Raw genomic sequence first — 21,644 nt, 5'->3', positions numbered from 1 at the left:
AGCATCCCCCCACTAACTAAATTGCCCACAGAGATGGAAAAATAAAATGGTAATAAAGTTCATTTATTATCATTCTGTTTTTCAAAACCCAGTCCCGAGCTGAGTGTCAAGATGGGTGGCAGGGCTTTCGGCTCCCGCCAGTCAAGCAGCAGCAGAAAGCAGTGATGGGCAGGGCATTTTAAGTTTAAAATGCGCATATCTCTTTGGCCGGCCATCTTGAAATGGCCAGCCAGACATGCGCATTTTAATCCTCTCCAATGCTGGGTAAGACAGCATAGGGCTCCAGTGTCCTCGGGAGCGCAGAAAGAGGCGCTTCCTCTAATCCTGGTACGTCTTTCATGCTACATGAGAGCAGTGCCAGGATTGGTTACTGCAGTTGCCTGGGTCTCACATTGGAGCCTGCCTGCATGGAGAAAACCCGAGCGAGGAGGACTTCGCACCAGGAAGGTAAATGTAATTATTTTTTTACTTATTTACTTTTACTTTTGTCCCACCCACCCCACCAGCCTCCGTACATTCCATCCGCCACTGCTTGCCACATTCTTATGTTCCACAACTCTCGGATGCCACACATCTCTGCTCATAACATTGCACTCTGAGAACATGTTAAGGACATTCCAGCTCCATGATAACAGTGAAGGACATGCTGAAAACATACAAAGTGCTACTTACCTTTTTCACCAACCTTCTCCAAGACATTTGAATAAAGGGAACCATCTATTAAAACAGAGAAGAAAGTTCAATTGACATCAGGTCAGACACATCTTCATTGGAGTGCACAAAAGGGGTGGAAAAGGGAATCATGGATTTAGAAGGAGATGAAAGAAATACTACAAACATACCACAAGATACTTTACTAAGTAAAAACCTTCCACGGTTGGGTTGATCAATCCATGGTTAGCTGCCCGGACCTTAGATAGTTGAGTTTCAAAAGTGACTATGGGATTTGTTTAGAGTTTGGTGAACTGAGAATAAGAATATATGTCGCTGCTCCTTCGTCGCCACCAACCTGTGGTTCCCCCGCTCTATTTAGAGTCGGGGAACTTGCTGGTTTACCATTGATGAAGCCTTCACTGGGCGGTAATCGCTCACTCAGTGGTCCATCTGTCAAGGATCTGCCTTGTCACAGTGACAGTCATCTTGGCCTATTGAGGGTGACCGGTTATCATTCTCCCTGCCTGTTTCTGCTATGCGATGCATGGCGGAAGTGGCCAGAGAAGATGTCAAATAGCCCGAACATGCAGGAAAAATCTCTCCCCACATGTACTATTCGTGCAGAGATGACAAACCAATAGATTGTTTCTCTGAACCCAAAAAGTTTCCCAAGCAGGTGCCTCAAACATGTCATCAGTGGAAAGAGACCCCTGCCAGACAGGTGGAGATCAGTAAATGTGGCGGGTGGTCCTCCACCAGGGTGGCGGGGCTCATGACCTCCATCCCCCTGTGGGACGCTGGGACGCTCACCAAGGCCTATATAAGGCTCCATGTCATCATCTGCTGTGGTGCCAAGAAGGCACCTGGATGGCTGAGGAGAAGCACAGCACCGTGGGCAATGGACTCAAACCTCAAGTTAGCTATTGATGTCCCGCTCCAGGAACTAATATCAGCGCGGCCAACAGGGAGCTGCAGCTTCATGAAGCTCCATCCGGAAGCTGGGGTACCTTCTGTGAAAGTCTGGATCATCTGGTGAATTATTAGGGAGCGGATCACAAAACAATTTTTGACTTGCGCTATTTCAAGTCCTTGGTGGTAAGTTAAGGCAGGGCTTGGAAACCAGGATTCCTGAGGTGGTATGTGTGACCAGAACGTTTTTGCATGTTTTGTGTGGCCTCTTGTGGTGGTGGTATAGGGTTCTGTTATTTTTTTCTGAAGCTGTGCTTTTGTGTGGCATTATTGCAACAATATTTCTTTGCATTGTACAGCAGCTGTGTTGTGTTTTTATTGTTTTTTTTATGATGTCCCCTATTGTGTTCTAACTTGGTTCTAATGTTGCTTTGTGTATATTATTGTGGAATGTTCTGTTCCTTTGACAAACAATCAGCAACCACTGCCTAAGGTGGTTAAATTGCGCTGCTGCAGAGTTTTAACTGCATAAGACACCAGTCAGCCCAAGACTGTGGCAGAGACTCTCTTAAATTAGCGCTCACAGTGCTCCGTTGATGCGAAGCGACCTATAGAAGACGAGCAGGTGGGTATGTCCTCTGATGACCGTGCTGACACACTGTGCCCCTCTGCATACCTACTATCCTTTCAGAGGCCAGTGCTCATTATGCAACTTACAGGTGCCCACATTCCAGGGAACACCTCCTTCTTCTGGGAGCCTAGCACATTTTATGGGTTTAGATATAGAGGTTTTGTTGTTTAAATTCATTACTGCAGTGTTCTGCAGTTCTGCATTTTTTTCAAGCGTGCACTGTGAAAGCGAAGAGTAGGAAACAAACACTTGGTACTTGAGACTAATTCCAAGTTTAACCAGTGGGAAACGAAACTTGAGGGCGCCCCCTGCAAATTACACATAGGCCCCCACTTCAGCCATTGGGTGTCTTCACTGTGAGTGGCGGCATGCTGCCCTTTTCACAAAGAGCGCATCCACACACTATGTAGTTCCCTTCATGGCCAGGGACTACTAAGTGAATGTGTGCTTTTTTTATTTTTGTCCCTAGATGTTGTTTTTTTTAAATGATGAGGACCCTCAGCTTCCCCAACAATAATGTGTTGCAAAAACCAGGAAAGAACAAAAATTGGATTGCCTAAAGCCAAATGGCTGGCAGCCAAAACCAAATGTATTGGCTTTGCCAATGCTTGTTTTTAGTCTGTTCTCTATCCAACCCACTGAGGTTCAGCTTCACAACTGAACTATGCACAGTGTCCTTCATTCTTCTGCATACATAGTATGATAAATCAAATCTGCAATTAACCAATGCAGATTATGCATAGAAATTCCTTATGTACCATTACATGAACTGCCCGTAATCGGTAACACACGGGGAATGCTGGGAAAAATGAATTATCCGTATTGTTTGTTGCCTCATCACTGTGGACACTCAGGTATAAGATGCATCTCAAAAGTGCCAACAGTCCAGTTCAACTCTTCGATCAGCCTACTACTGAGATGTCCAGGGCTAGATTGGGAACGAAAATCTGCCCTGACAAAAATGTTCAAACTTCCCCCTCTTCCTTCCTTCTCTCTTGTGTTTTCTCTCCTCTCTCTTTCTCTTTGTTCTCTCTACAGAAGATCCCTTTACACCCCTGTGCCTCCTATAACTACTTGAAGAAGATGGAGAAAGTGGTGAAGGCGCTAGTAGCGGCCCTTGCTGTACAAACTGGCCTTCAATTGCTCCAACCCACAGGGAAAATGCCAGGTGGATAAACCAAGCAATCCAGCCTGCAGATGTCTCCCTCATTCCTTGGATGAAAGCTCCACTCCTGGGCGGTGAAGATGGCGTGACGCTTTCAGACCTTCTTCAGGTTTTTATTCTTTCTGATGGAGTCACCAATTGATACATTTCAATGCTGTCGGGGAGCGCCCTGAGTGTCCCTCCATTGGACACTCCCTCTCTTCAAGGTCTAGTTTGAGTACTGCAAGGCCTTTGAAAGAGGTTCCAGGTGAGAGCGAGGGCTTGTGTCGCTCCTTCGAAGTTGGTACTGCTTCTAGCAGACCTTGTGGATTTGTCTCATTATCTTAATATCCCAAAAAACGCTAAGACATAGATGTGGCCGAGCCGCTGAAAGCTCCAAACAGGGTTGAACCTGACGCCTAGCTGTAGCTCAGCTCTAGGTCATGTTGGAACCTCAAGCCCATAATGAGCCGAGCTTTCATGTGGCTTCTGCCTTCCACCCTCTCTCTACACCATACATAAGGAGGTAAAAACAAAGCATTAACATCTAAGGTAAAAAGGAGATACAAACATTTAGTTGCTGATTTGAATAAAAGGATTCCAGAAAACCAAGATTATTCCCCGTTTCTCTCCTTAACCAAATTGTGTGATCTGAGGCAAATATTTTCATTTTACCCATACTTCTTTTTCTTCACTATCTTGTATGAAAATACCATCAAATACTTGAGTTCAGAATACCATCTGTACAAAAACCTATTCAGGCACATGCATCAACTATTTTTGCGAGCGCAAACGGTGCGATTTGCAAAAATCGGCCATTTGCGCCCGCAAAAGGGGCTTCTGCGATGGATCAACCTGTCACCCCCTCGCAATTTAAGAAATCGCAAATTATTGAGATTTCTTAAATTGTGATTGCATTTAAGGAATTGTAAATTGCAATTCCTTAAATGCAATGCATGATAGAATCGCAAATTGCGGTTTTGCTAATAGGGAGCGCAAATTGCCATCAATTTGTACTTGATGGTAATTTGCAAAAACTTTGAAAAATGCACTAAAGTACATTTTCCAAGTTGTAGGTTACACAACACACATGCCCTTGGGGCATGTGTGTGCGCAACATGTGTGCACAGATCAATTTTAGGGATCCTTTTGACACCCTTGCACCCTTGAAATTGCATGCGCAATTTGCGAGTACCTAATGGTACTCACAAATTGCTCATGCAATCTCCCATTCATTCCTATGGGCCTGTAGGCCTATAGGAATGAATAGGAAGGCATTCCTTAATTGCGACTCGCAATTTGCTAGTTGCAATTAAGGAATGTTTGGGTATTGCTAATTATATAGCGATTCCTACATGCATGGGCTTTTGCAATTTCTTAATTGCGATTCCTAAATAATCGCAATTAAGGAATCTCAAAAGCCTATATTGATGCACGTACCTGATAGTGTTTGGCTATAATGGTGATCTACATATAAGAATCTACGACACGTACTGGGATTAGATGACAACTATCTTGCCTTTTGTTTCACTAATAGAACTGTCATTAGGGCAGTTTAAAAACTTCCACTTTTAATAAGTACTTCTCAGAGCAGTGCTATAATGTCAGGTGTTAATTTTAAAGCTTCCACATGTTAGAAAAATTTACTTTACAGAATTTGAGAGACTTTATCATATTTTATGTGATGTTTGTTGTATGATTTATATCAAAAACATTTTCAGGGCTCGACCCGTGTGCAGGATCTTTAGAGACAAGCCAGACCCTGGCTTGCCCTGTTAATTTGTTGGCTTGCCCACCTCTTCTAAGCAGCCTCTGCACAGCTCCAGACCGCTCGGTTTCATACAACATCGCACAAGCCTTTGAAACACACATGCATCCATTTTGCCCATTTAAGAGTTCATGCAGCCTCGATCTAGCATCTGGCCCTACACTGCAGCTTTTAGACCCTTAGCGGAGAGAGGGTGCCAGATAAATGGCCCCCAACGAGAATGCGTGTGTGCGAATTAGGAGCAACAGAGAGCTTCAAGGCTCTCAAAAGGAGCTGCTTTGGGGCCTTTGGCACCGCTAGGTCCTTTTCAGCACAACATTGCTGCAGTTTGGGGGCTGATTTTCCTCGTTTGTCACAGAATCAGTGTGCCAAGTAGATACTCGAAGCCAGAACTGATTAATTGAGTATTTATTTGTAGAAATGAACACCTCCAACAGTACACTTCTCCTTCATTCTCAAGACTCCTGCAACTGTCACTCACGCTCCACAGAACTCTCAAAATGGGAATTCAAAACTCGTGCAGTGACAGTGCTAGGATTTAAAGCTATGCACAATGCAGAGGTGAGGCTGTTCATATGAGAGAAGTTCACTTTGCCCTCTGTGTGATTGTAATGCGGCCTTCTGTAATGGGGTAACACTGCCTGCTGTAAGAGGGCAACACTTCCTTTTGTTAGGGGGCAACACTGCTCTCTGTACGGCGGTAACACTACCCTCCGTAAGATAGTAATACTGCCTTTTTGTAAGAGGGTGAACAAAGCAAACACAAGGAGATGATGGACAGAGTGCTGAAACTTTTCAAACACTCACTCCCAGTCGCTGATCTGGGTTGAATCCATCATCGTTCTTTAGCTCACTTTGTCACTCCATTTCAGACCCAGCTATATGCAAATCAGTCTTGACCCTGTGCCTCATGGGAACAGACCAGCCCGAACTGCCCAGCCATGTCTTTCCTGGACCGAAAACAAGCATCCTGAGACTGGTTTCGGGCTAACAGTCCTCATCAGCCAGGCTAGCTTGAATCCAGTGGCAAAGTGAGCAAGGCACCCACGTCAACCCTGCCAACTTAGGGCGAACAAAGCAAACACAAGGAGATGATGGACAGAGCACGGAAACTTTTCAGACACTCACAGATCTGGGTTGAATCCATCATCGCTCTTTAGCTTACTTCGCCACCCCGGTTCAGACCCAGCTATATGCAAATCAGTCTTGACTCTGTAACACTGCCTTTTGTAACGGGGTAACACTGCACTTTGTAAGATAATATCTCTGCCCTCTGTAATGGGGTAACACTGCCCTCTGTAAGGGGGTAACACTGCCTCTGTAAGAGGGCAACACTGCCTCTGTAAGAGGGTAACACCACATCTCTAAGGGGGTAACCCAGCCCTCTGTAAGAGGATAACACTGCTTCTGCAAGAGGGTAAAACTACCTTAGGTAAGGGGGTAACACTGCCCTCTGTCAGAGGGTAACATTGCCCTCTGTAAGGGGGTAGCACTGCCATCTGTAAGAGGATAACACTGCCCTCTGTAAGAGGGTAACTCTGCCCTCTGTAAGGGGGTAAAGCTGCACTCTGAAACAGGGAAGCACTGCCCTCTGTAAGGGGTAACACTGCCTCTGCAACAGGGTAACACTGCCTCTGTGAGTGGGTTCACTCTGCCCTCTGTATGGGGGTAACACAGCCCACTGTATGGTGGTAACACTGCCTCTGAAAAAGGGTAATGCTGCCTTCTGTAAGGGAGTAGGACTGCCCTTTTTAACGGGTTAACACTGCCTCTGTAAGGGGGTTACACAGCCCTCTGTGAGAGGGTAACACTGCCCTCTATAAGGGGGTAAGACTGCCTTTGTAGGAGGGCAACACTGCCTTCTGTAAGGGGTAAGAGTGCCCTCTGTAAAGCGGTAGCACTGCCTCTGTAAGAGAGCAACACTGCCTCTGTAAGAGGGTATCACTGCCTCTGTAAGAGGGTAACACTGTCTTCTGTAAGGGGATAACAGTGCCCTCTGTACAAGGGTAACACTGGGTCTGTAAGTGTGTTCACTCTGCCCTCTGTAAGGGGGTAACACTGCCTCTGATATGGGGTCATGCTGCACTCTGTAATAGGGTAACACTGCGCTTTGTATGAAGAAACACTGTCCTATGATATGAAGTACCACTGCCCTCTATAAGAGGGTAACACTACCCTGTGCATGTTGTGCTGATATGAGGGTCCATCTGGTATGGGATAACACTGTCATCTGATACAGTGTAGCACTGCCTTCGGATACAGGGCAACACTGCCCTTTGATTCAGAGTAACACAGCCCTTTTATACAGGGTGATACTGTCCTCTGATACAGGGTTACACTGTCCTGTGATTTAGAGTAACACTGCCCTCTGATGCAGTATAACTCTTAAAATAGCCCCTGGAACTTAGTGGAAACTTCAAGATTTCCGTGTGAGTGCCCACTTAGTTCCATCTCTGAACTCACCTACCTCACTCATGGACTTTAATTCTGGACTCACCAATTCTACCTCTGCACTGGAGGTGCCCTTTATTCCTTCACCGCCTCTCAGGCATCTCACTACAACCATCCCATTTCTCGCGGCTCCTCAACAAGGGTGGCAGGTAACCTAACATACGAAGCAGTGATCAGCCTGCAAGTGCGAGTGTACATAAGATCCTATGGGCATGTTCTAATAATGGACTTAGGGCCTGATTGATATTTTGGCAGTATGTATACTCCACTGCAACAGCAACAGAGTAAACATACTGCCAAGACTGGGGTCCTTTCGCCAAATTTAAATGCGAGTGGACCATAGGTTCAATTACGACAGACACTACTTTATCTCTGCCGTTATTAACCCCTCTGATGGCCCCGCCCATCGGAGTAAAGGCTGTTAGAGGCTGACCTGTAATTCCACCCACCTAATTCAGATGGGAGCTAAGAGGCAATGGAAAATGCTGAATTCTCCTCTCGCCGTGGGAGCGGATTTTCATTGTGAGGCGAGCATTATTGTATATATATTTTAAAAAAATATCCCATTTTGGGATTTTTTGTTTTGAAAATTTAAAAATAAGAAGACTATTTGGTGCTGCTGAGGGAGCCCTGCACCAAACAGTGGCATGCATTGACAGGAACCGCTGTGAGGACAGTTCTAGAAATGTATTATGAACAACGGCCAGCTTGGTGGTCATTTATCATTCTGGAGGCTGTTCCTCCTCCAGGGCGAAGGAGTAATTTACTTTGTCTCCCTGGCAAAACTACAGGCCATCTGCCAGGAAATAAATCTGCCCTTTGGGTGGAATCTTGAATGCTTGGGAAAGCTCTGGTCTCTAATCTTCTTCAAGATCATTTATTCCACAAAAACGATTATGGAAAGGTGAAGATATATGATTGAATCTGCATCCACTCATTATCTGAGGTTATTCTTCAACACTAGAAACCAGCCACGCCTCAACTGAGAGCTGTGGAGAGGTGTGGCTCACTAGTTAGAGGCGGCAGACCCGTAAGCAGAGAATCGGCCAGGGACCATGGTTCAATTCCCGACGCGGCAGGGTCGTGGACCAGGGTCAAAAACGGACTCGATAATTCTCGCCTCAGTACCTACTCTAACCAGGAACACACTCTGCAACTCTGGGCATTAAGCTTGCCTCATCTCTACAACGGCCCCCCACAGACGCCGGGGATGCCTGGTTTCACCTTGGAGATACCCAGAAAGGGACCATCTCACAGGGATAGCCAGGACAGGTTCCCCAGCGGTCTACAGTGCCGGGACGCCCCGTTGCTGGGGCAGCTGTGCGCTTTACAAGTCTACAACATTTACATTTACAGAGCTGTTGGAATATCCAGCGTGTGAGTCAGAGATTTCAAAGGATATCAAGAAATTGGAATGTTGATAGTAGATGAGTTTGGCAAGCTCTCTGGCTAATAAGGCAACATATAATACATTTGAGATCGTGTTTTGGAACATAGATTATTGTCCATGCCCTTTCATGGCATGAGGTATATGAAATGAGATGGTCAGCTGTATAGATCAGTAAAGATCTAAGTTCTCTGTCATTTCTTAACCTGAGAAAAACCACAACAAACAAGAACAACTATTAATGTGTGTAGGACTTGGCTTTCTCTGCAAGGTCATCCACAGAGTTTTTGCCTTCCTCCTCTTATTTTTAGCTGAATCTGTTTTTGTTGGCCTTAGGACTTTGTGCACTTTACTACTGCTAACATGGGCGAAAGTGCTTGTGCTCTCTCCTCTAAACATGGTAACACTGGCTTATACCAAATTGGCACATTTAATTTACTTGTAAGTCCCTAGTAAAGTGCACTACCTGTGGCCAGGACCTGCACATTAAATGCTACTAGTGAGCCTGCCGCACTGATTGTGCCACCCACTTGAGTAGGCCTTTAAACATGTCTCAGGCCTGCCATTTCGGCCTGTGTGTGTACAGTTTTAAACTGCTATGTAGACGTGGCATGTGAAACTTGGCAAGTTCCAGAGGGCAGGGTGCAGTGTATCTAAAATTTAGGACATGGACATCTAAGTTTTACATGGCCTGATAGTGAAACACTCTTACATTCGTTGTTCACTTCTGCAAGGCCTACCTCTCCCATAGGATAACATTGGAGTTCCTTATTACATTTCCAAATGTGAACATCTAACCAGTTCATATTTGGAGTCTCTGGAATTAAATGGGAACATCTAACCAGTTCATATTTGGAGTCTCTGGAATTGTAATGAAAATGAAGTTAGATTTTTAAATACAATTCTGAAAATGCCACTTTTAGAAATGTGACATTTTTTGCCTTAAATATTTGGTGCCTGCAGCTGTCTCTGGGTCACATAAATGGGTGTGGGTGACAGTTGGGCTTTGGTGTTCCTCCTAGACAACCACACATGATAAGAAGCTTAGGTGTGACTGGATGGGCCATCACAGTCAGGAGGAGAGGGAGGAGCTGGAGCCAGCATCACTTACACTTGAATATACTGTGTCCTGTCTCCAAACAAAGGGATGCCTTTTCGCTGTATTTAGTCTGGATGCATCGCCAGGAAGGCAGGGCAACTGTGCACTTCAAAGGTATGCCTCTAAAAGCTTCTCCCCACTTCAAAGGCACAAATGGGTATACATACTGGATCTCAGACACCACCATTTCAGTACACTTCTGAACCTTTGGATACTCTACCAGGAAGAAGGACTACTGTGCTGCTGAAAGGACTGCCACTCTCTTGGACTGCAGCTCTGAAAGTCTGCTGCCCTGCTGTGCTGACCTACTGCCTTCTACCTCCTTGCCTGGTTGAGCAGGACTGGACCTGCAACTCTTGAACCCAGAGTGACTCCAAATGGCTAGTTGGCTGGCCTCCTGATATGAAGCCTCAAGGACATAACAGGCTTCCAACAACCTTGCTTCTGCACCTAGATTCTGCCATCTGTGAGTCTAACCAGCCAAGTGGTGCCACTCTAGTCCTGAATCCTTGGAAGAGGGCTTAAGGTGCTCTGCCAGCCTCTGTGATCCAGCAGAATTAACACATCTCCTATTCTGCACAGCGGAAACCCAAGCAGAACCAACGCATCTCCGCTGCTGCATGGATTGGACCCGTTTGAAAGACTCGTATCACTTCTGCACCCTGCAACCCCTTCAGAATGGCCCTGAATGCGATGCATCCTCAGCACAGGCTCTCATATCCCTTGTCAACGGCAGCCTCGACAATGACGCCAGACTCCACATAGTTGGCGAGCATGAGCGAGGAAAATCCATTTACTGGCAAGATTTTTCCTCGTCCGCGATCGTCAACATCAAGCTGGCGAGCGTGGAAAATCAACCTCCTGGCGAGATTTTTCAATGCAGGCAGTCAAGTTTCTCATTGCGAGTGGTCGCATCTGCTCGCGACTGCTCGCGTTGAGAAACTGTACGTTCGCATTGAGAAAGCTGCCGCTCAAGTAAAAATCTACTCGAGTGGCAGAAAGGAAGCAGCGCCCGTATGCGCTGTGCATGGTGCTGTCCGCGATGATTACAATGTGCAGACAAGCACCTGGCACTGAAAATCACCGCGAACAGCATTTATCCAACGCACTCAGCCGCTTGCGGAACTCCGTGTAGCGCGGCAGAGTCTATTTTTACACTTCACGGACTTCCGCGTAGCAGAACTCCACGAACTCCGCCCAGGCTTAATTTCAGAACTGATACATGTGGATCCTCGCTACGCATGGCAATCCTGGATTTAAGATGCTCTGTTCAGTGGGACTGAATACTTGTAGCCGCCCTGTGCTACACTATAGTCGGCCTGAACTTGTGACTGTGTCCTGGTCCAGAAATCAACAGTTAGCGCCTTGTGCTTGCTGGCACTATTCTTCTTAAACTCTTTAAAATTGCATATCTCTGGCTCTACTGATTGGATTTTTGTCATTTTGGTCTTGTTTTATTTAGTAAAGAACATTGTAATTTTTTTTACTCGGGCGTAGGATTTTTTTTTTGTGGTGTGTTCACTTATTACTGTTTGAAGTGTTGCACAAATACTTTACACATTGCCTCTATGTTAAGCCTGTTTGCTCTGTGCCAAGCTATCAGAGTGTAGAGCACAGGTTAGCTTAAGGTTGACTTGTGCCTTACCCTGACAAGGATTGTGGTTGCTGCTTAACAAGGGCTTACACCCCAGTCAACCAACAACCCAATTTCTTACAATGTGTAATATCTGTCTTCCTCTCATTATATATGGAGGAATAAATCAATTAAAAATGATGGGTGTTTCGAGATACACATTTTTGTTTCCCTTCATTTTAATAGGGTGAGGTGGGTGACATGTAGGTAATGTTAAACAGCTCTGTCTGTGCCTCTAAAAGTACAAGGCAGCCTTGGAAGAAATGAAGGGGCACATCAAGAAAGGGGGACTTTCACAACCCCAATTATATCACTGGTGAACTCTCTTAGAGAAGATTAGGGCAAAATATGTGAACATCAAAAACAGCACCAGTGACTAATTGGTTTGGCGGCAGAGCCTCTTTAAACCTGTTTGGAGAGAGAAGCTTGTAGTTATAGGCTTTTGGAGTGATGTCAGATGAGTGGCAGGAAGTGTGTGCAATTGTAACAACTAGGCAATTTTAGATTCAGTTGATACTGCAGAATACTTACGAAATGCATTAAGCATCTCGATTTGACAAGCCAAGTATATGGACAGTTAATGACTAATTGGACCATACAGAGCTTTCTCAAGCTTTCAATCTAGAATGAAAGCAAGAAAGAAACGAAGACAGAAGGCAAAAAAAAAGGAACGGGGGAAGGGGAGCAAGAGAATGAGAGAGAAAGAAAGAAAGAAAGAAAGAAAGAAAGAAAGAAAGAAAGAAAGAAAGAAAGAAAGAAAGAAAGAATGAAAGAAAGAAGATTTGAAAGAGGAAAAGAAAGAAGAAAAAAGAAAAATTAAGATAGACAGGGTTGTCAATATTGATAGAGCACACTGATGAACTTATATTCAGAGTTTATGTGAGTTGATGTAAAATAATAGCAGTCAGATAAACAAGGTCACTCTGAAAGAAGTTTACAACATTTTAGCAGAAGATGAGATCTGCACAGCTGGAATATGCCCTGTGCTCACATTAAAAGCACCCTGCTTTCACATCAGGCTCTAAAAACAGAGGAGGATATTCTCAAGAACGTGTGCGGCCAAACTCCTGAGACGGCTTCCACGCATCCAGAACGCCTCGGCACGCCTGGTCCTCGACATCCCTCGCCGCAGCCACATCACACCCCACCTGAGAGACCTGCACTGGCTCCCCGTCAACAAGAGGATAACCTTCAAGCTCCTCACCCATGCACTCAAGGCACTCCACAACACCGGACCAGCGTACCTCAACAGACGACTCAGCTTCTACACCCCCACCCGCCAGCTCCACTCCGCCGACCTCACCACAGTCCCCCGCATCCGAAGAGCGACCTCGGGCGGCAGATCGTTCTCCCACCTCGCCAAGACCTGGAACACCCTCCCCATCCACCTATGGCAGACCCAAGACCTGCTGACCTTCAGAAGACTCCTCAAGCCCTGGCTTTTCGAGCAGTAGCAGCACCCCCCAACCCAAAGCGCCTTGTGACCCTCATTGGTAAGTATCGCGCTCTATAAATGACATGATTGATTGATTGATAACTACCGCAAAAGTAGCTTAACGCAACTATTTACAACGCAGTCTATCGTGGGAAAATAACACTGTGTTAACGTGGTATTCCCAACATGGCCGCACCATGTGATAGACCAAGTACAGCGCATCAAACTAATGCGTTAAAATCAACGCAACGCCGCAGAAATGTGCAAAACTTACGTGAAAAAAGTGGCGATGAAGCAAATCGCATACAAAAATCTGTGAAAACCAGCCACAGGCCTGCAATCCCCACGCGACATGCGGGAAAATGCACTATAAAAGTTGGGAAAAAAAACACATACAAAAGCCAAACAACAGTGAAGCACAATGGAGTCAGCCGGAGCAAGTGCAGAGGACAACCAGGACCCCACCAGCTCCCCGGAGGACCAGCCTGGAACCTCGGGTCAGGTAAGGGCGAGGAGAAGAAGAGTAGGACAAAGCGGTTCAGTCCACAGGAAAACTGGATCCTGATAATGGAGGTGATAAAACACCATCAACTACTGTTTGTCACCTTCACTGTGTCACTGACAACTAAAAATGGAATATGGCAGCCCAACGTGGACAAGGTGAATGCAGTCAGAGGTGTGACGAGGACAATGGAAGAGGTCAAGAGGCGCTGGAATTATGTCAAGCGCAAAACCAAGCAGAAACCCGCAAACAACCGGAAGGCAGCAATGCAGACTGGAGGTGGGAGCCCAGCGCCACAGGAGGAACTGGACGAGATGGAGGAAATGGTGTCCACAGTCATCAGTGGCGAGACGGTGGCAGGAGTTGGGGGACCGGACACTGCTCAACATGACCGGACACAACAGCAACAGGGTGAGTAACGACCAGGGACAGGGGGAGATGGGCACAATGGCACACATGCACAAGTAAGCATAGCACAGCTGCGGACAAACCATTCCCCAGGCCCCAAACTCCCACCAAGAGACTAATGCAACCAAGTATGCAACATCTTAGCAATGTATAAGCACAGAAGTCAAAGGCACACCGCATGTAAGGGATAAGGGGCAGCTAAATCGGAGCTGCGGTGGCGACTCCCCCAAAATGTGGCACACACACATCACATGCAGAGCACATCAACATTGACAACGATGTGGCACAATCCACAACACGTCCACAACAGAATAGAGGACACAACTGGCGCCGCTTGTGTGCAGAAACTGGCCAAGCACATATGGCATCGCATGGAAATGTGAGTTGATAATGTACAAGTACAAACACACATCCGTCAGGTTGTCGAAATGTCCACTGTCCCGCATCAAATAGGCAGCTCCTCCCAAACAGTCACAATGTACACTGTAATACAGTCTGAATGTAAACATGTACAATGCGTCAACATACATGTGAACACAATGTTAAACTGCATCTCCCCTTCACATTGCAGAGGGAAATTCAACACCTCCTGCTGAGCAGTCCCAACCTCTCTTCTCTGATGACAAAGAGGACCACCACACCTTCGACTACGACGCCCTCCAACAGCTCGTGGAGAGTCTCCGCAGCCCACTTCCAGGAGCAGGGCAGCCCAGCTGTTACGAGGAGAACCCACCCCCTGCACAGAACACACAGCAGGCAGCACCCACCACTACAGCTGCCTCCCAGGACCCCCACAACTAACACATGGCCTTCCAACGCCGTGTGTTGGGGTGCCAGGAGAAGCTGGCTGAACAGGTGCAGGTGTGATTCGACCGCATGAAAGACAAAGTAGATGCCATACGTGGGTGTCTAAGTCACATCAGGGAGCACTCACAGTCCCTAACGGACACCCACAGTCCGCTCCATGCCCTCCAATGAACCATGGCTGACATCACCATAGTCCTGACTCTGCGACAAGATCAACTGTCTAGTCAGAGTGGCTCCAGCGAGCTCGCCCGGGAGTTGGGACTCATGCGAAGGCTCATGGAGAACATGGACCAGATGCATGCGGAAAGAGTGGCTGCCATGGCTGCACACCAGAGAGAGGTAGCTGGGTCCCTCAATGCCATAAAGACCCTTCTCATGGCATTGCTGCCACAAGGCCTGGCGCTAATGCATGCTGCTGCTACCACTCCATCCACATCTCCAGCCCCTGATGTGTCAGTGCCACACAGTGCGGCGGACATTCCACCTCTGGCTCCTGAGGTGTCACTGCCACCCAGTGCTGGAGACCGAACACCACCACTCACATGTGAGGCACCTGAAACAGCAGAGGACGAAGATGCGGATGAATCTGCCCTTGTGGTCAGAAGGAAGCGGAAGCATTCATCTTTGCCATATGGCCTGTTTCTGCTTGGTTCTGCCCTCTGCATCATCACCTTCCACTGTCCCCTGATGCACTCTGCGAAACTCACCTTGGACCTCGACATGGACTGCCATATTCTGTTTGGTCACCAATGACACAGCTATCAGACTGCGGACTGAACTCCTCCTCTACTGAGGTACTTTCATTCCCTGAAGGACTCTGGCTAGCCCTCCACGGGCTAGCAATGTAAAGTGGGGTTTGCATGGTCCTGTACTGCTCTAGCTGCAACACTCCACTGAATGTGCATTAAACAATCATTTTCACACCGATGTGTCATGTCTATGATCTTGCAAGTGTGGAGGTATGGATGCATGTAGGGTCAATGATTTCCCCTTACGTCCATGTTGCTCATGTTGTGGGACTTGGGTCACAGGGTGACACATTGCCGAATGCGTGCCGGGTGGTGCCGTCACTAGAACGGAGACACACGCACTAGTTACTTCCTTGTCCAGCCCAGAATGGAACCACACCTAGAGCCCGGGGGTCATTGTTCACACCCTTACGCTGGACTGGCATACGCCAGGCCAGCCCACTAAGCTTACGCTCACAGGGGGGGACGACAACGCTACATGTCCCAGGTCTACCCTGTAGCGATCTGCTGCTCACAGGTCTAGTTGTCAGCATGCCACAGCCACTCCCTCATGGCTGGTTTACACCCACACCACACCCATCCAGCACAGCTGTCACAGGACATGTGACCCTGCCAATAAAAAGGGCCTGGCGCACGTGCTGGATGCCATTTCCACTCTTCAACTGGGTGCCTCCATGTGGTTCTCATTTATGCATGCCACAGCACATTGCACAGTGCCAGGGGTGACATGATGGCGTCCGCACAACGAGACTCAATCATACAGGGTCCATGGCTTGCGGTGCACAGACTTGGTGGCACCGGATACACTGCAGCAGGCACAGGCACACTGCCACGGGACGGTGTCTTTCGGTGCACTGATGTAGGGGCACCTTAAGTGCTGAGCGGGTGTGCAGCCTGCGATAATGCGCCGTCCAGGCGGTCCAGAATGGCGGCATTATTGTGAGCCCTGCTGGACCTCAGTGTAGGTCTGAGCCAGCGGGCAGTGCGGGCCTACCGCCATGTGGCATCGCATCGCAGTTCACAGAGTTAGTGGCACCTCTAGGGCTGAGCGGGTTTGCAGCCTGCGATGAGGTCGGGTGCACTGATATGTTCTCTGCCATAGCGAAATCAAGACCCAGAATCAAGTGTGTGACTTAGTGGCCCGCGGTGCTGGGCTGCATTATGTGGAGGGTGCCATGGTCGCAGGCCCCGGGCTTGAGGCTCCCACCGGCACGTGGTGGGACCTCTTGGAGACACGCCGGTGGCGGAAGGTGAGCAGTGAGGCCTGGTTGCACAGGGGCGGGCAATCTCGGCTGGGCGGCGCGAGGGGCTGGGGTGCAGCAGCCTGTGTGCGCAGGGGAGGGCAAGTGATGATGGCGTGTGCTACTGTATGGACTCTGCCATTCATGTCTCTGGTAACTGTTTCAGATGAGTGACCTGGGAGACTGCAGTGTGTACCGGCACGTGGTTGGAGACACACCAGTGGCTGCAGGTGAGCAGTGAGGCTGGGTCTGCAGTGTCGGCACTCTCTCTCCCTCTCTTTCTCTCTCTTTATCTCTCCCTCCCTCTCTTTCTCTCTCTTTCTCTCTCTCTCCCTCTCTTTCTCTCTCTCTCTCTTTCTCTCTCTCTCTCTCTCTCTCTCTCCCTCTCTTTCTCTCTCCCTCTCTTTCTCTCTCTCTCACTCTCCCTCTCTTTCTCTCTCCCTCTCTTTTTCTCTCTTTCTCTCTCCCTCTCCTTCTCTTTCCCCCTCTCCCCCTCTCTCTCTCTCTCTTTTGCTCTCTCTGTACTTTGATGGGCGCATGACACACCTTATTTCTGTCTTGCAGGCTGTGACTTACAGAATACCCAGAGAAGACCCGCAGTACCTCTTCAAGATTATTGTTGTTTTTAAATCTGTAATAAACGTTTATTTAGATTATATGATATGAATGTATGATCTCCATTCTGGCCATACCTGTATGTTAGGTGTTGTGATTGTGTGACTTCAGGCGATTTGTTTGGTTGAGGGGGGGAGTGGTAAGGTCCGGAGGAGGGGGGTGGCGGTGGGTGTTGTTGCCCTATTGGGGCTCCGGGATGCCTGTTCTGTTGTTTGGGGGCATCTGTGGTTCTTCATGTTTGGCTATGGGCTGTGCTTCCTTGGCTGCTTTCGGTTGTCGTCCGACTTTACACCAGGTCAGAGCAGGTGTTAAAATCCTGCTGCTAACGCGCCTTATCGCCTGTTTTGTGATCTTATCACCAATCCGGCTGGTCGTTGAGAATGTTGAGGAGTGGTGTTGTCGCTGCGTTTTGCTCTGGAACGCCTACTCTGCATCTCATTAGCGATAGTCGCCAGGGTCATCAGTGGCAATGGTTTTTGAGGATGCTATCACCGGAAAACTGGTGATATCGGCTGTTAGCACCAGCTTGTGAACGGGGCGTTAAATTTATCGCAACTTTGGCTGCGATAAAGTGACGATAACTCGGCGATATGTGCTTGAGAATATGCCCCAAAATTCTAAAGCAGGGCTCTTCATCGTTTTCTGTAGTTAGAGCTACTTCTGATCAATGAAAATATTCCAGAGCCGCTAACAATTTTGATCATTGTTAAAGTAGTGACCACGTCAAATACGACCACAATAGTGACCGCACCTTGCAGGATCAGAGTATCAATCGCCAAGGTGTATATCACAAATTAAACTACACATTCCTATATGTACTTTCTATCATACTGTTGTGCTTGCCAATATTCTGATCATCTGAATTTATCTTTATAGAACCCGACCACTCCAAAGCATGTTAACAGCTATAAACCACCTAAAAATACATGAATGATCATTCAAAGAGCAGCTTTAAATTTAAATGTATCAGCATGCCACTCTCTCAAATTACACACATTTCTATCAACTATTCCCTTTTCAATTTAAGTAAAAACAGTCCAAGAACACCTTGTGCACTGTATGACTGATGGGTCTTGCAAAATCATAACTCTTCATTTGACTTTGTAACTAGAGAGAGGAGAAGGTGATTATATTTCAAGCCCTGCAGGTTGCCACAGTGCGCAGTCTGAAGACGTCTGCCTTCTTTGATGTGGTTCAAGCCCTGCAGGTTGCCACAGTGCGCAGTCTGAAGATGTCTGCCTTCTTCAATGTGGTTCAAGCCCTGCAGGTTGCCACAGTGCGCAGTCTGAAGCTGGCTGCCTTCTTTGATGTGGTTCAAGCCCTGCAGGTTGCCTCAGTGCGCAGTCTGAAGATGTCTGCCTTCTTTGATGTGGTTCAAGCCCTGCAGGTTGCCTCAGTGCGCAGTCTGAAGATGTCTGCCTTCTTTGATGTTGTTCAAGCCCTGCCGGTTGCCACAGTGCGCAGTCTGAAGATGTCTGCCTTCTTCAATGTGGTTCAAGTCCTGCAGGTTGCCACAGTGCGCAGTCTGAAGATGTCTGCCTTCTTCGATGTGGTTCAAGCCCTGCAGGTTGCCACAGTGCGCAGTCTGAAGATGTCTGCCTTCTTTGATGTGGTTCAAGCCCTGCAGGTTGCCACAGTGCGCAGTCTGAAGATGTCTGCCTTCTTCGATGTGGTTCAAGCCCTGCAGGTTGCCACAGTGCGCAGTCTGAAGATGTCTGCCTTCTTTGATGTGGTTCAAGCCCTGCAGGTTGCCACAGTGCGCAGTCTGAAGATGTCTGCCTTCTTTGATGTGGTTCAAGCCCTGCAGGTTGCCTCAGTGCGCAGTCTGAAGATGTCTGCCTTCTTCAATGTGGGGAGATCCTCTAAATTACATGCTGTGCTGGGCTGCAGCCGAGGGAGCTACTTCGAGGGCACTTCCGAGCTACTATTGGTTCCCGAGATACCAGTTGGAAACCCTGCTCTAAAGTAATTGTCAACTAATAAAACAAAAACACTGGCACTGAAGGGAACTATTCTTTTATGTGGAAGTGCTCCTTGTGAAAGAGCAAGATGCAGAACTCAAAGTGAGGTTAACCAATGGCTGGGGTAGGCTGAACCACTGTCCCATGCAGTAGAGGGTGAATGACACAACAACAGACCAATGGATGAAGAGAGCTGGCTGAAAGGTCATTTAAGTAAGTCTACTATACATATTATTTTAGTAAAATCAGATCATCTTGGCTAACGCCAATAATACTAAATAACATTCCCTTAAGGACAACCAAACAAACTCACAGGCTACCAAAAACAGGCATTCTTGTCTTTATCTAAGAGTCTGGAAATGTTCCCTGTCTCTACTTGTCTCTCTGCTTTACTCATAGGCCAACATATTTCAACATGTGTCATTAAAATGTTCTATGCTTACATTTTTCCAGGTCTTTATGCTTTTGTTTTTTGCTGGAGTCCCTATTTACAGCTGCCCCCACCTGTTCATAAACAATAAAAGTGGATGAATACTGTACCTTGCTGGGGTCTTCCAGCGTTGGGTCTAGAAACAGACACATAATGTTAATTACTGACTGTTCTCTCTGTAACCATCTCAATCGCAGATGAGGGGGTGTGGAGCTGACAACAGAGAACAGAGGTCCATGCAGACGAGAGGAAGGACACACAGGAAAAGTAATCACTGGATGCTTGTGTGATAGATGCGTGCGTGGTAGTGGCGTCATGGGAGTCATTTAGAAGCTGACACATACAACTGGAGAATACAAGAGGTGTCAGAGCCTGTATCACACTCCAGGGGTTTAATGAAGGATGGAATTCAAAGCAAAGAGAAGTTGTCATCTTGTCTTTCTTGATTTCATCTGTTTGACTGATGAACTGATGACATAGATTTGCTGTTAATGACGTAATAGACAAACAATTACCATGGAAAGTGTGTTTTGCTCGATCACACAAACACTCAGCCTTTTCGAGGCAAAAAATACAGTGTTGTATCGAAGTACAGGAAAGTGTGGTTTGAAATGAATGAGGATGTGTTTGGGTTCATGCACCTGAATCCATCACAAAGTGACAATGATGTATACGACCCCATTGTTATGGGATGTTTGTTACTTATTTAGGAAAGAACAAATGATGCAACGCCTCAAGGGCGCATTATTTTACTTAAGGGACTTCCCTTACTGGCTCACCTGAAGTGTGTCCATAAGGTGAGGTCAACTCATTGTTAACTTATCTTCACTCCCGGTCCACTGCCAGGTATGTAAGCATCACCGTACAAGAACAGACAACAGAAAGGGGCGGGGGGTGTCCAGCTACGAGCACCATCTCCACAGTGAGCAACACACACACACACACACACACACACACACACACACACCACCATGGGAGGGGGAGAATAGATGTGTCATGTCATTAAAGAAATAATCAGATGTTCGCACAAGTGAGTGGACCTGGGCTTTGAATGGATACTTAAGTGCTGGACAGGTCACTGCTTCACCTTGTCTGTCTGGGTGGCTGGTAGAGACTCTCACCTGTTCTCACTTCTTGGCACTTTATCTGAGGAGAGAATGTACAGGGTTAGAGTTGAATATCCATCAAGGGCCTGGGTGGTGAATAACGAATGATACAGAATACTACATAACACACACTACATAACATACCTTACATAGCATACCCTAAATACCACACCCAACACACACATTTTGCTGCCCAACTAGACACTTTCTGCTCATCCTGACATGTCACAAGAACACCATAACAACCTAGAACTCTTTACATGCTCCCAATCACAGCTCAGCCTGATGTGGAACAGAATGAAGCAACTGAAAGGTACTCTGGACTGAAGAGTATAAAGATTAATGTGTGTATTAATATGAAGGGCCTGATTTGGGGTGTAGGCGCTATTTATCGCACCTGATATACGGGGTATGTTATTTGTCTGATGAGATATATAGCACCTATTATGAGTGTGAGGAAATCACATGACATTCTCTGTGCTACAGGACTGCATCCTGACGTACCAGAAAATAAAGTGCATTGACTAGAACCGCTGTCACGACTGTTCCTGACAGCGCTTTAATAAATGACCGCCTGCTTGGTGATCATTTATAAATCTGATGGGTGGTCCTTCCACCAGGGCAAGGGAGTGATTTACTCTTTAGGCCCAGCAGACCACTGTCGCGTCAGCCAGGTTCTTAATCAGGCCCCTTGGCTCCATGGATTTACAACTC

The 21,644-nt window shown here is 47.1% G+C and overlaps 1 protein-coding gene across 1 annotated transcript in view; it reads right to left on the bottom strand.

Annotated features, from left to right (window-relative positions):
* LOC146808750 (cell adhesion molecule CEACAM1-like) overlaps nucleotides 1–21,644 on the bottom strand; it is a 155,200-nt gene that overhangs the window by 19,563 nt on the left and 113,993 nt on the right. Inside the window, exons 7-9 of the mRNA XM_085615561.1 lie at nucleotides 20,946–20,970; nucleotides 19,935–19,960; nucleotides 673–717 (exon numbers count right to left, since the gene is read on the bottom strand). Coding sequence (XP_085471687.1) covers nucleotides 673–717; nucleotides 19,935–19,960; nucleotides 20,946–20,970 — 96 coding nt within the window. The remainder of the gene's footprint in view (nucleotides 1–672; nucleotides 718–19,934; nucleotides 19,961–20,945; nucleotides 20,971–21,644) is intronic.

This window comes from Triturus cristatus, chromosome 7 (genome assembly GCF_964204655.1).
Source record: "Triturus cristatus chromosome 7, aTriCri1.1, whole genome shotgun sequence".
NCBI classification, from domain to species: domain Eukaryota; kingdom Metazoa; phylum Chordata; class Amphibia; order Caudata; family Salamandridae; genus Triturus; species Triturus cristatus.
Note: the sequence above shows the minus strand (reverse complement) of the source record. Positions and strands in the feature narration are given on the sequence as shown.